Source organism: Battus philenor, unplaced genomic scaffold (genome assembly GCF_028537555.1).
Source record: "Battus philenor isolate CCGP_79_NKW_IND1 unplaced genomic scaffold, ilBatPhil1.0.hap1 SCAF_6, whole genome shotgun sequence".
Classification (NCBI taxonomy): Eukaryota; Metazoa; Arthropoda; class Insecta; order Lepidoptera; family Papilionidae; genus Battus; species Battus philenor.
In genome coordinates, this window is record NW_027181726.1 from 3,953,997 (window position 1) to 3,968,357 (window position 14,361).

General features: G+C 33.4%; 1 protein-coding gene across 1 annotated transcript in view; it reads right to left on the bottom strand.

The window, feature by feature from the left end:
• nmo (serine/threonine-protein kinase nemo) overlaps positions 1-14,361 on the bottom strand; it is a 156,148-nt gene that overhangs the window by 22,152 nt on the left and 119,635 nt on the right. Inside the window, 1 exon segment of the mRNA XM_068773304.1 lies at positions 10,746-10,852. Coding sequence (XP_068629405.1) covers positions 10,746-10,852 — 107 coding nt within the window.

Sequence of the window (14,361 nt, forward strand, 5' to 3'; positions counted from 1 at the left end):
ACTACATTAAGGCATAGTAAGCCTCAAGACCGCACTACATTATAACTTCAAAAATCAATAATTAATGCAAATATTTAAGGCTTTTATTTACTATGTCCGTTTCTATGGATTTACCGAGAACTACTTGTGATCCATCGTAAGACCGCATTAAGCTAGAAATGGTGAATAGGAACCCTTACTACGTTGACTTTAGTCAAACAAAAAGTCAGAAGAGAACGTGACACGCGTTAGGATTAGTTCTATCGTTTATCAGAAAACCTTATCAGCGGTGCAAGCGGCCGTGCGTATGCGGCGGTAATAACAGTGAATCACTTGGGTGTTGGATACGTCCAGGCAAACATGTGATGTGCTGGTTGGAACTACTTTCACAATTAACGCCCTGCATGTATCCGTATACCGTTAGGATAACCCTGCACCAAAGCGGAGCATTCGCGTGGACATTTACATAATTGGTTAGTATACATTCGTAAGTTGTCTTCAGCAAGATGCAAGTGTGATACCGTGACGGAAGCACAAAGATGCTCCGTAAAATTTACCTCGTTTTTTACGGATCATATCGGAAATTAAAACAAAAACAGTAGACAAGGAGTAAGACTTAAATAATACAATATGAAGTTAGAACAGGTTACAAAAGTTGAACTTAAAAAGAAATGGTTTCAGGACAGACATTCAGGGGTTACCATCTACAATTGGCCACTAAAAGTCTCAAAACAACCCACAGTTAAAATTTTCTGAGTTATACAGTGGTCGAAGTATGGAGGATGTTTCTTCAAGATGTAGGGGCAGAACACATTTATATATATATTGAGAACAGACTCGCAAAACTTTCACCAATTTAAACCAAAAGTTTAAAGAACAGATCGATTAACAGAATACAGGCATTCTTAATTTCTCTTTTATTTTTGCTAGCCGAATAATTAAATAATAAGATATTAACAAGAATTCATAACTCTTTACAGTTTGTTTAGAAAATATAAGTTAGTAAAAATAAGTTGTTTTTACTTTTTTCTTCGAAAAAGAATAATATATATTTATTAGATAAATAACCCACGTTTCATTTATTGCGGAGAACGAAGGGAGATAAAATGTACTGTCATTTTACTGTATATTGCAACGGGTAAACAATTACAAACTTAATTAATTTTAGCGGCTAGATCCGCATTCATTACACCGTTACTATGCTTCAGTTCAGTTGCGTAGCAAGTTACTAAGCTAATGAGATATACAATCGCCTGTCTTAAGATGTCGAGTGCAGATACAGAGTTACGAGTTGATGCTTAGAATTACACTGAATTACAAAAGGCTATATCATGTCATATCGTACTTTTTTTATTCAAGTCATGTTACATTCCATCAAATTAACAAACTACCCGTCTCTTGTCTGGAATGTTAATTGATATAAATAAGCAAAATGTTTTCTAAGTGCAATATTTGAGAATGCCTCGACTGATTTGGCCCTTTTGTCGTATTTTCATTAAAGCACGAAGGTTGTATTGAAGAGAAAAAATCACAAAATTAGTAAAAAGAAATATATTTCATCACCCATACTCACTTAACAAAGTATATTAAAATACCTGCCATCGAAACCAAAAAAGGATTTTAATGAAAATATAATGACTTTATTACTGAAGTCTTGCAGGGTAAGAAAAATAAAACTTAGTATTTGTTAATTAAATCAATATGTAAAATGATAACTCTGTAATACGTTACAGGTATTTACATTTTCTATTGAAATGCGACCGGCCTAAGTTCACCTAACCTAACCTAAGTTTTAACCGTGCAGCCTGTCGGAAGGACTAGTAAAAGATAAGTACATGGGATGTTAGCATGTGCGAAAGCGACTTAAACAAGTCAAAGTAATCTGCAAGCGACAAGGACACTAATACCGCATTGAACAATGTCCGATAAGCCACGTTGCTATATCCACGCCAAGACGGATGGCTTATACATGGCAAGTGTCGGTGAACTGTGGAATTGGGTATCACAATATGTCACCGTGGCCGCCCTGCAATGAAATATGCGGATAGCGAGACTGACAAGGGAGGATTTAGGAAACATGTGCCCGGGGATTACGCACGTCGCGTACGTACACAATGTTATTACGTACTTTTAAAATGTGCACATTTTTTGTCACAGGCCATCATTGCGAATTTATGGAGCTTTGTGTTCAAACTAAAGTATTACGTGAAATTGATGTTATTTTATGCAATAGTAAAAACTCTAACAGAAGAATACACTAAAATAAAGCGTATTCATTTTCAATTTAAAATTAAAAAGAGTATTCACGCCTACATCATATTTTTTGTACGACGCAATTTTCGCAGTTATATTACTACGCATAATCATAACAGAATAAATCCTCAGCATTTACATTTCGGTTGTACGTGGCCTGAAACGCAAAAGTCGCTCGATCGGTATAACAGGTACGATGTGATAGGAAAGAGAAACTCGGCGAGCGAGCGCCACATTTCCATAATATCGCTCGTTAGCCGCGATGCTATCTGCGCGCTCCGTCGGCCAAACCAAATTAATTAACAAGGCTCATTTTTTAACGTATTCCACGAGCCGCGGTCAGGAGCCTGAAGCTCCGTGTAAAAAACGCGTCGGAAACATAAACAGCGCCCTTGTTCTACGTTCATTTAAAACCTTTTACTCTTCTGTAATTACTTAAGTTATATCATCGTAATTATAAAATAATACTCTTAATGACAGACATATACTTTTTTAAAGTAATGTTTATCATTTGAAATTTCTATTTTAATCACTTCGCTTAAAACTCAAGGTTTTTATCAAAAAATATATTTCGTTGCTTTGCAATGATTGACAAAGATTGACAAAGTTATATTGATAACTGCCCCGGAATCACTACTTATCAAATTATTAACCATCCGCTGTCTGAAAGAGTTCAGGAGTCGCTTTATTTATTGATTTAATATCAGAAGACCAAAAAACGAGTTGGTATAAAATGAAATTTTTGATATTATACGCTGCAAGACTAAGACATTGTGATTTTATTTTCACTGTATTACTTTGTTCTTCCTTTTTTTTGGTTTTGATTGACATCATACGTTCTAGAGACAGGTGTTTAACAATTTACGATTGGTTTGTACGGAATAAGAAGTTTCGTTTTTACTTTACATTCCTCATGCCTTAATGAACCGTACTTGCGTTCTGAACTTTGCAACACATTTGGCGTTTAATTTTTATTAACACAGAAGAAATTGGGTTCAAAGTTCCCATTTTATGTATTAAAGACTACGGTTGAATATAAACAAAAAAGTTGAATTAACATAACACGCAATTTCATAATAAAAGTTGTTTATAAAATAGTTCGAGTCTTAAACTAAATATACAAATACAACGTGTTAAGACAATAGATGCATTTGCCTTTGGCTTCGCGGTTATTACAAAAGCTAATATTAAGCATTCCTCTAATGATGATAATAATAATGATGATGATGATGATGACGAATCAGTCGTTATCCTGTCATTTTCAACCTACATCGAGTTAACTGTCAATGATGGAGGTCATGTTTGCGCACGATGCAGCTTAACCAAAGGTGCAAACATCGCAACGTACTTTCTTTACACTTTAATTTATATCTAAACGCTGTCCTATAAATCAACGTCAAGCTGAAATCTAGCGGTAAAGAAGACAGTCGCTGCATCCGGAAGTTAAATTAAATGAATCTATGTCGTATAATAATCTACGAGTTTGATATGATACTTAAAAACTTACTAACAATTTATTAAACGTCATCCCGATTGGAAGAACATAAGTCACAAGCGTAAGACAAGATTTCTGTTAATCGGAAATGGTTATTGGAAATGACAAAGTTCACCTGTAAGGGTGACCGACTGAAAGGTAGAATCTTACCAATATAAGATAAACATATTCATTAATGGTATTGCATTACAAAGATATCAATAATAAAACTTACTGCACTTCTCCCTGTATTTCGAACTATATATATAGTACACAATACTCGGTGCTCCAGGGAGTAGTAGCACAACGGCGCATACATCATTAATATAAAATGCATTTCCATTAGCATGTCGCATTAGCTAAACTGCACACTTTTTAGAAGTCAGCACGGATTTGAGAACGTTGAGTTACTCGGATGATCAAAATAAATTAGAATAATTATTTTTGTATTGTATAGTTTTGAAGACATTAATGCTGTTCGCCCTAAGGCTTTTACAGCTTCGTCTGACATGAGTTCACGGAGCGAAAGGGTCCGTGTACTATAGTAATTATTTGTATGAGCTTTATTTTTAAACTAAACGATTTTTTCTTGCAAAATATAAAAATTTATATACACAAGCTAGTGGGTCCCTTAGGATTTATAAGCGAGTACCACCGTTACGGCTATTTTTATGGGAAGCTTTCCATGCCATTTACATCAAAATGTGGTATTTTCTTTTTAAATCCCCTAGAAGTACTAAACTCTGAAAAGCATCTCTAACTCGTATTATTTTTATAACACATCATTATATAAATACAATGCAACAAAGATGTTCGCTAATATCTGCATTAATTTATATATTATTAATTTACTAACTTTTTATTAACTTTGTAGCTGAAATTAACGCCTACCCTGCGTAGTTAAAAAGAGGATGTTATTATTATAAAAATGTTAAACAAAAAAAACCAAATAACACTGTGTGTGGTCCATTACCCGTTTACTTTTATAAAAAGTTCAGTTTCTTCATTTGAAAGATTAAACATCCATTTAGTAATCACAGGTTTACAGTTTCGTAAAATGTAAAAGTTTGTACGTAATGTATGATGAAATGCATACTGATAATGGTAATATGAAACGAAAACCTTGAAAAAATTTTCAAATTCTTGTTTTAAATATCTTTCAAGTAAGCTTTTACACGCACTTTTGAATCGACAAAAATTCAAGATATCGTCTACATAATTAGTGTAACATTATAAATGCACCTTCAAGTTTTCACAATAAAACAATTTATTTTATAGTTATATGCAGTGTATGATAAAAGGCGATAATTGGGCTTGGCTCTTTGTGTAAAAGAGACGACGTTGAATAAGTTCACGTCCGCGTGCTCCCTAGCTGGTATCCAAACGGCGATGCTAGAGGTATAATGCACAGCTCACTGCCCTGCACGAGACGGTACAGGATGTTACGATAATTCAACCATCCGAAACAACTCAAATGTTTATATACCACGTTGAGTTATTAGTTATATGAAAAGGTATAAATAATATTGTACAATTAAATAATAAATTATTTTATACTCGTATGCAATATAATATGTAGTTTTGAAAATCAATAATTTTTTTTTGAGGTCGAAATGAAATGTAGCTATTTTATTTTTAAGGTGTTTCTTTTCACTTTGTAGACGTCAAATAAACATCAAAGATATTATGTTTGGTAGATAAATATGTGTATGTATGAGAGAAAAAAGTCTACGCGTAAGTTTATGCCAATAATGTGTACACCTTAGCAACGTTCTATGGAATCCATAACCGTGCTTTGTCTTATACAAAGACAACATCCCGTCGCATGTTCGCATATTTATCGATGACGACAATTGTCACCGTTTCCACTTAGCTTCGCCGATAATATGCTAGAAGGAACATGTTTTACATTGTTCGAAACAGTTACCTAAACATCTCATGAAATAAGAAAACCAAATACATTTTCGCGTAATTCGAAGACATGATCATCACATATATGCACTACATTTTTATTATCCTATATTATGAACTACAATTGAACAAATAAAGCATTATACTATTCTTTCAGTTATTTTCTTCGTCATATAAAAAATATACAATAATTATTTATATTCTGAACATGTTATTGTATGTAATGATTCAGAGATCAGTCAGTTTTCGAGGTAAACAGACCAAGTGATCTAAGTCGGCTATTGATGATAGTGAGAGAATCTAATCATTAGTTACATCTGCATTAGTGGAATTATCACTAAGTCGATGTTAAATTAGTTTTATTTGAGCTATAGTCTTACCCAATTTAACTATAGTAGGTGATAATCGGTGCAGTAAAGGGTCAGTTAATCGACATAAAGAACCTTGAAATCCGCATTAAAAATTGCCATAATAACAAAACAATTCAGCTTTCATCTAATCTCAAAATTATCAAACAAAATAAAGGAATTCTAAATGAAACGTGCACCGCATGGACTAATCTTTACGCCCCGTGAAAATAAATGCGCTCACAGTTAAATAACATAGAAGTGTGAAGGCATTAAGTTGGAGCCGGTGTAAAAGTGGTAAAGTTGCTGAAGATTTTCTGGGTCGTGGTATATTTTGAAGTAATTTGTGTTCTAAGTCCCCTGCGCGGGGTCGCCGAGCCGCTGCTTCTATAAAGTTTTTAATTAAACGCGCCAAGCGCTGTGAGCTTAACGATCACATTTTTCTAGATTCCCTCGGCGCGTTTCACTCTCGGGAAATCTCCTGGCATAGCGGGATTAATTGCAAGAATTAATAATGCGGAATCGAGATGACTCCAGTTGCCAGAAGGCGATTCCATTCATTTGCACCAAAGATTGTATTTGCATTCTTTGAAAGTTTAAAGCTGGGATTGAATCAAAATTCAGGCGGAGGCAAGAAGTTGTTCTTGATTTACAGCAACTCCCTCAATCCTGTTAAACTGTGAAACTGCAGCACTAAATTCTACGGAATTAATTTAACTCAAAAACTAAGAGTTTTTCTTCTTGTTTTTGAATATACTGCATCTACCATCGATTCAAACATTTTTGCACCAGTATAGAAAATTATCAATAAAGGCAGTAATAATCTAAACTAAATATTATTTATTGCTAGAAAATAATTTCATAAAAATCTTAATCTTAATTTAAAGTTCTTATTAGTTTCATCAGATATTCATACACAATGAAACGAATAAAAATGTAACTAAATAGGAACGACATAAAGTGTTCACGAAAAATGGCCTAATCTACTCCTTTATGTTTATTGGAATAATATTTTAAATAAGAAATAAAATAAAGTTAAAATTTACAATTAAATCTCTTACGTAGGACTAATTTATAAGCTCACAAAGTAAACAATAATTGTTTACTTAAGTGTACACCGATGAAAGTATACGTCATTTTAATTAACAATACATTAAACGTCACTCTGTTTAAACTATAGCGCTTTATTTCTAGCAGTCAGGAGCAGTCAGAAATAGCAGCTTTGAAGTTTAAATTGATTTACGGCTAAGCAAAGCCTTGTGTGAGAACTGGGGAACGCATTTCAAAAGCACGGCGTCCGCGTCTTGGCTCTGTGTGGCTTGGAGCGCCGGTTTGTTTTAAACTGAAATTTATAGACGTGGCCCCTCGGGCCCGCTTACCTGCCTGACCCAACTTCGCAAACGGCAAAGCCACTTCTCTGATTAAAAAAAAACCACTCGAGTCGAACTCAACATGCAAATTAAAGAAGTGTTGGTGACCGTAAGGCACGTTAAAAGGAATTTTTCGTGAACTAAAAAAAAGTTAAGTTTGTGTATATTTCATGATTAAAGAGTATGAAGAAAAAGTTTTTAGCGGCTCTGAATATTGTAAAACAAAAATTATTTGCTAAAATAAATTAAAAACGCAATTTAAGTTTTGCATTTTAAATAGTAGTCTTAAACGACAATTAATTATTAAATAAATAAATAACAAAAGATATTCTTTACAAAATTTCATAATTTCTAGAATAACTGACTGTGTAAGTCATTATTGGTAGAGTTAAAGATGTAATATGAGTTTTACTTTTCATATTGAGTCTTCATTACGGATGGCGTGTCCAAAGAACATGAGGATTCGTATTTCTTTGAGTATTGAAACTTTAGTTCGGTGCGCCGTCCACGGGATTCTGAGTCTTCGTAATCAATTTCACACCCTCGTACTCGGACAACTCGGCACCGGTCGATACGCGGTTTGCCGGGCACATGTTTACTTCTTTTGGACCTTTGCCTGACTCTCGTGGGATATTAGTGCAGCGATTCCCCGTTGCCTTCTGCTCCAGATCTTTATGGTATTGAGGCTCTAAAGTCACTGTCATCTCTTCCGGACGGGTAGTGTTAGGCAAACGATCTCGTAGAAGGTCTTCGACATGATGGACAGATCGCATGACTGCCACGAAAAACTTCGTAAATTAATGCAACAAGAGTAACGAGGTCACCAGAATCGACCGGGGCATGACCACGACCACTCTGACAAAGTACACGAATGTGAAGAAGAATATTTTAATATTGTAAATCCATTTTCGCATCAAAATAAATACATACGATGTAAACATTTACATAGTAAATCCATTTTTAATAAGCATTTAACTAGAAAAACCTACACGCTATGTTATGTAATAATGGATATAACCCAATTAAACCCTCCTTTGTGCCAGAGAAACTAAATCCAATGGAAAAACTTTACCGAGTTTATATAAGGGAGCTCGCCATTAAGGAACTCCCGCATTATCCATTAGTTTGACCATTAAATTCCCTCCATATCATAAAAGCCGAGCTCAGAGAAAACAATAACCGATATAACAACCTCCATCACTAACGTGGAAAATCCGTCAACGCTCTCACGTTTATAGTACGGTGGAAAACAAACATTAAAACATTTTGATAAGTCAAACGATGTGTACTTTATGTGGTAATTTGGGAAAGGATTCTTTACGATTTTTAAAAGAAATGTTTAATAGAAAGAGATATTGTCCAATAAATTCAAAAGAAAAAATTAGAAAGAATTGTATCACGTATAAGGTGAATGGCTATTGGTAAAAGGGATTAATGTATAGCTCATTTGCTGTCAATTAATGTACATGTATAGTACAAAAATATAAAAAAAAACATAATGATTATAGAAAAAAAATCAAATTGAAATAGAAGCGAATTGACAATTAAATTGTGTACTGTATCTTTTATACTCTGTGGTGCATACTTTATACTATACATAAAATAAAAAAATGTAATAAAATTAATAATCAACTACATACCCCTAACACTCCGTTCACACTTATGCATTTTTTTCTTTTCTTCTTCTTACTTTTAATAGACTTAAATTATTACCATGATTTTATTTCAATTGATAATAATAGGTACTTAGTTATTGATGTAGTACATCTATTATTGTTTATATTTTGTTATATATGAATTGTCAGCTGTGAAGAGCCTCACAATAAATAAATAGAGAACTGCAAATATCTTATGCAAGATTCAGAAGAAGGATGCGGTAAGATATAATTTGTCTAGACTAGATAGTTACAATCATATCCTCAATAACTTTTTAATATTCTCAAAATAGTAACATTTATTGATAGTTTTCCGTTAGTTGTAATGTCATAGATGTGAACCAAACCGTTGGTGACTTTGTTTGCTTTTACTTTTTTTTAAATCTTTATTTTTTTTTAGAATTCATTGATGACAAAATAATTCAGAATTGTTATATTAGTCAAAACGCCAACATGCATTTCTCTTTACAAAAAGAGCATTTTAACTGCGATTTAACGGTCTACTAGATAAACTTCAAATTATTTTTAAATTTGTGAAAAAAATATATAATAATTTTATAATTTTTTGCTGGCATCGGGCTAAGGAATATTTGTTTGCATATTTCTGTTATTTTTTTATTTAATAATCTGTCTATAGCCACAGTTATAATCACAACTTGACTATAGAATCTTTGACGTCAAATCTTCCAATGTTTAACCCATATCATCAAAGACGTGCATGGACTTATTTCGTTCCTGTTACAGGGCTCATGTATGTCACGAGATCCAACCATCCTGATTCGTATACCGTTCTTTAGTTATTACATACAAAATTACATAATGATCTATAAATTCATTACGCCATCATTTTCACCGTTGGTTACAAAAAATTAACTGTTTTATTAAAAACAACAAAAACAATGTTTAATTAAAACATACAATATATTAATATTCCTAACCAACGGTTACTCAATACTAAGGATTGTTTAACTAATTAGTGTTAAATTAGACAGTACAAAATTATTAAGATTGAACAAAAAGGTAGTCGTAAAAATGTACATCTTATATGAGGTTTAAAAATATTTTATGTGTTAATATTTTCAATTCAACCTTTTTTTTAACATTAATAAATCATTAATTTCAAATAAATTGATAGTTGGCCAGTGTTACAAAATCAAATACGCTTTGCAAAAAAACAAGTCAAATATTTAGTGTTTACATTAGCGAAGAGAAACTACTCATTCCCGAGTGGCAAACAGTCACTTAATACGATACAGAGTAATATTAATTGTAATATTCGCAACGCGATCTATATCTGCATTCATTATCTTGACCACCACCAAACATGGTTAGCCAAATCTATTCACCAGCAACAGTATCTAAAATGAAAAAGAAAACAGTTTTTTCATCTTTTCAGTGTGATCTAAATTTGTACCTCATATATCCCATAGCGTAATTAAATACAATTCAAAGAATTATTAAATTTAAACTCAAATTTTCATCCAAAATTGGTTCAAATATTGAACACACTATTTGATGAGGAGACCTGTTAAGGTTCAAAAAACGAAAGAAAAACTGTTAAAAGTAAACAAAATACAACTGTAAAAATAATCTGATGTTCTAAAAACTGGGTTGTTAACGTCTACACTTGGAAAACTAGAGATAAAATAAATATCGGGCCAGTGCTGAAGTGCCCTCAGCGAGTCTATCTCTGTGAATTCAGGCCAAAGTGTGTCAGGCAAAGTAAAGCAAAGTAAACGAACGTCAGTGCACTCACCTCTTAGTATTTGGTAGAGGAAGACTTTGATGTGGTCAGCGGAGAGATGCTGCGGCGACACGATGATCTTGTGCAGGTCGCTTTGCAGCAGCTCCGTTATCACGTATCTGATGCGGGTTTTGGTTAAGGAGTTTTGAACTTTTTTAACTTTATCATAGAAAAAAACTGTAAATATAATAAAATGCACGTATAAATTTAGAGTTACGTATAAAATAGAGTTGGAAGCATTGCGCAAATGTTTAAAATACGGAAAAGCTTAATCCGTTCGAGCCTAACAAAATATTCTAAAACGTAAAACGTGTTTAGTAAGGAGTAACTTCGCCCTCGCCGGAAATGTTTAAGTGAAGATATATATATTTTGAAAGCATAAATATTCTGAACTAAATGTTAAAAACACACCACTACGTTACTCATTTAAAGACCTGTTTTCTAAGATCCCTTTATTTGGTGTTTATGCTGTTTTCTGAAAGCATGTAGTAATATTTCCCATTTTAGTTCACAAGAATTATTTACAAAATCTGGAACAACCGTCACTGTTTTATTTTGTTTAGAAATAAAACGGCAACAAAAATTTCCTTCCATACTCAACATTATAATGATATAAAATAAAAAACAGAAATTCATAAACAGATTTATAAAATAAGAGCATTTTGACGAAACATTTTCGAATTAAATCGGTTGTGAAGTCAAAGTCAAACAGTTTCGAAAGCAATAACGACGAAAATTTAAAATGCAATGAATCAAAAGGGTATGAACGGCCACTTGAAGAACAAAAAACTCCGTCAGGGCAACACGGGGTGAAACTGTCGATACTCGAAATTCACGGCATACAGCGTACGAGTGGTGCCTCGAACGACGATCGACCTCAGAGGGAGTATGTTGTTAAATAGTTCCCAGCGTAACTCCAAACACGCAGCTGAAATACATTTATAAACTCTCACCTTAACTCGTTTTGAGTAGACAGAAATATTAAGTGGGCTTCTAAACTTGAAATGATTCAGAGTACACTGTACCGAATAACTGACGTGGCGTGTATTATACAATTAATGTATAGCATACCCGACCTGAGTATCAATGGTTTCAGAAGTAATAAATATCGTAATAATAATATTATAAAAGAGTTTTCAAATTTGGAACACTACATATTAAAATTAATTTTTGTTTTTGTACGGAGAGAACTGCTAGAAATTATTGGCCCATCGCATTAGAATAAAAAAAAATAAACTAACGTAACATATTTTGCGGTGATCACTTTGTACAGGTAAATAAGCGATTTTGAATTTCTAAAACTTTTATAACTATAAAAAATCACCTGTATATATAGAAAATAATACTACAATTACAAAAAAATGTTTTATAATAATGCCTGTCGCCAATTAGATCTTGTCTAAAAATGTCATATTTCCTTGCAGAAGGAACGATGATCGAAAAGGCCTCAATATCTTGCTCCTTACAGACGCTGTTAATGTTTTTATTTATTTCTTGCTATTATTTCAAGGCATGACTTCGATACGACGTTAATTGATATAACTTATCAATAATACGCATACTCCGGGGTACGAAATATAATGTACTACATAAAACCTTTTCTAAACGCTACTGATATTTTAAATCAATAAACGTAAAAATAAAATGGTTTTCTATACCAAATTGGGTACAAAAATGTAGTATATGATACCGTGGTAGATGATTTTACACGTATGCAATCGCAAACACACATTTTCGACAGTATAAATTATAAAGAATGGCTATAAGACAAGAGGAAGCGCAGAGCAAATGGACATCCAGAAGCTATATTAACAAATTTAGTAGCTTTCATATCAAATCCAGCTTTTAGGTCTGGAAAAAGTGAATGTGTATACGATATGAAATAGGAATAAATTTAAATCGATTGCTTACACAAACATGTTGGGCAGTGTACGCCGGCGGCGTGTGTACCCTGTACACTCAGCTGCGTACGCTCTGCGGTAATGGCAATGAAAACAAAACCAAATTTAGTTAGTATTGAACGCTACAGGCCGCGACAAACGGAGCGAGTAATTTAAACGCCCACGCACGGAGAGGGTGGGCCGATGGGAATTTCTCCCACCCTCTGCTTGAGAGGACGAAGGCCCCGAATGCCGTAGCCCGTCGGCCGCCAGTCGCCTCGGCTGTATTATCTCATTTATCTACAGCGAGTATGGGCCAGAGCGTTCCCGCAAGGCCATTATTAAAATTACAGGACTGCGAATAACACAGGGTCGTCCTAGGGATTCCAAAAATACGGAGTGCTAGGGACGAGAATTTACGCTGCGATGACGTTGTACGTATCATTCTTCTTATACACCCACGCGGTTAGGATAAATAAAAGAAAAGACGCGGTTATGCACCGTTGAGTCCAAACATCTCCAGGGAGCTTTTATACTCCACCAAGATATAATGACTAAAGATTCTACTTTAAACATATTTTATAAAATAAATGATGTCAGATCAACAGTATCATATCTTTCGGTCTCAAAATGTACATAGAACATACAAAGAGTTTACTTAGACCCTTAAAGTAATCCAATTATTCGTAGAAGCTATAAAACAGTAAGCACGTATACATGCTATGAAATATGGTTTCATAAATTAAAATCTAAAACTTCCACGATATATCTTCAAATACATACGATTATTAAACGGGAAAACAAAAATCAATTCTTATTATGACATTATTACAACCATAAATCAAGAATGCAGTTTAACTGAATTAGCTTACTTTTAGTGCGAATGCAATCCTAGTTAAATGCCTTGTGAAAATCTACACGGTGGGAATAGGGGAGGGTTTAACAAAGAATTATTCTCATTTCGAGAACGTAAAGGATACATAAATTGTTCTGAGAGTCCCTAGACGCCGGCCTGCCCTTAGCTACAAATTTTACGTAATTCGAGTTAACTCTTCTTTGATTCTAAAAGTTTCCTTTCGTAAAACAGAGGTAGGATGTGGAAACGTATTTGGACGTAACTTTCTGCATCGTAATATTGTAGTTTGAAAGTTATATAACCGAGACCAGACTTTAAATGTCCATACATTTTGTAATTATATCTATGGAGCAAGTTATGGGTGAGTAACTGCTGTAGACGTATATGTACGTATGAGCTCTGGTACTTACGTATACATTTTATATTGTAAAGAGTTATTCCATGGCGTGATCTTTTTTTGAGAAATACCGACCTTCTAAGGTTTCCCTTGATTTTTCTGCGAAACATTTACTTTTTTCTTCACTATTCTAATAATGAGATATATATACATAAAAATTGAATGACACACGCATAAAAAGTAAACCCTTTTGTAAAAAAAATAACAAAACTTTGTAGCCGAGGTCTTTTATATTTATTTGATTAAAATTTAAATAAAAATGTTTGGAATAATTTTCCAACTGAAGTCTTTTATGATCTCATATCGATAATGAAATACGATATTAAAGACGAGTGAGTAATTCAACGAAAAGGAATAAAATGCACAGAAAAATGTTTAGAACTTTATAAGCTAGGAAATACTTAGGAATTACTTCCCAATTAATTACATATGCAACCTTTGGTTCTAAAATGTAATCAACTATGTAAATGCGGATCGTATACACCGGAAGTGTTC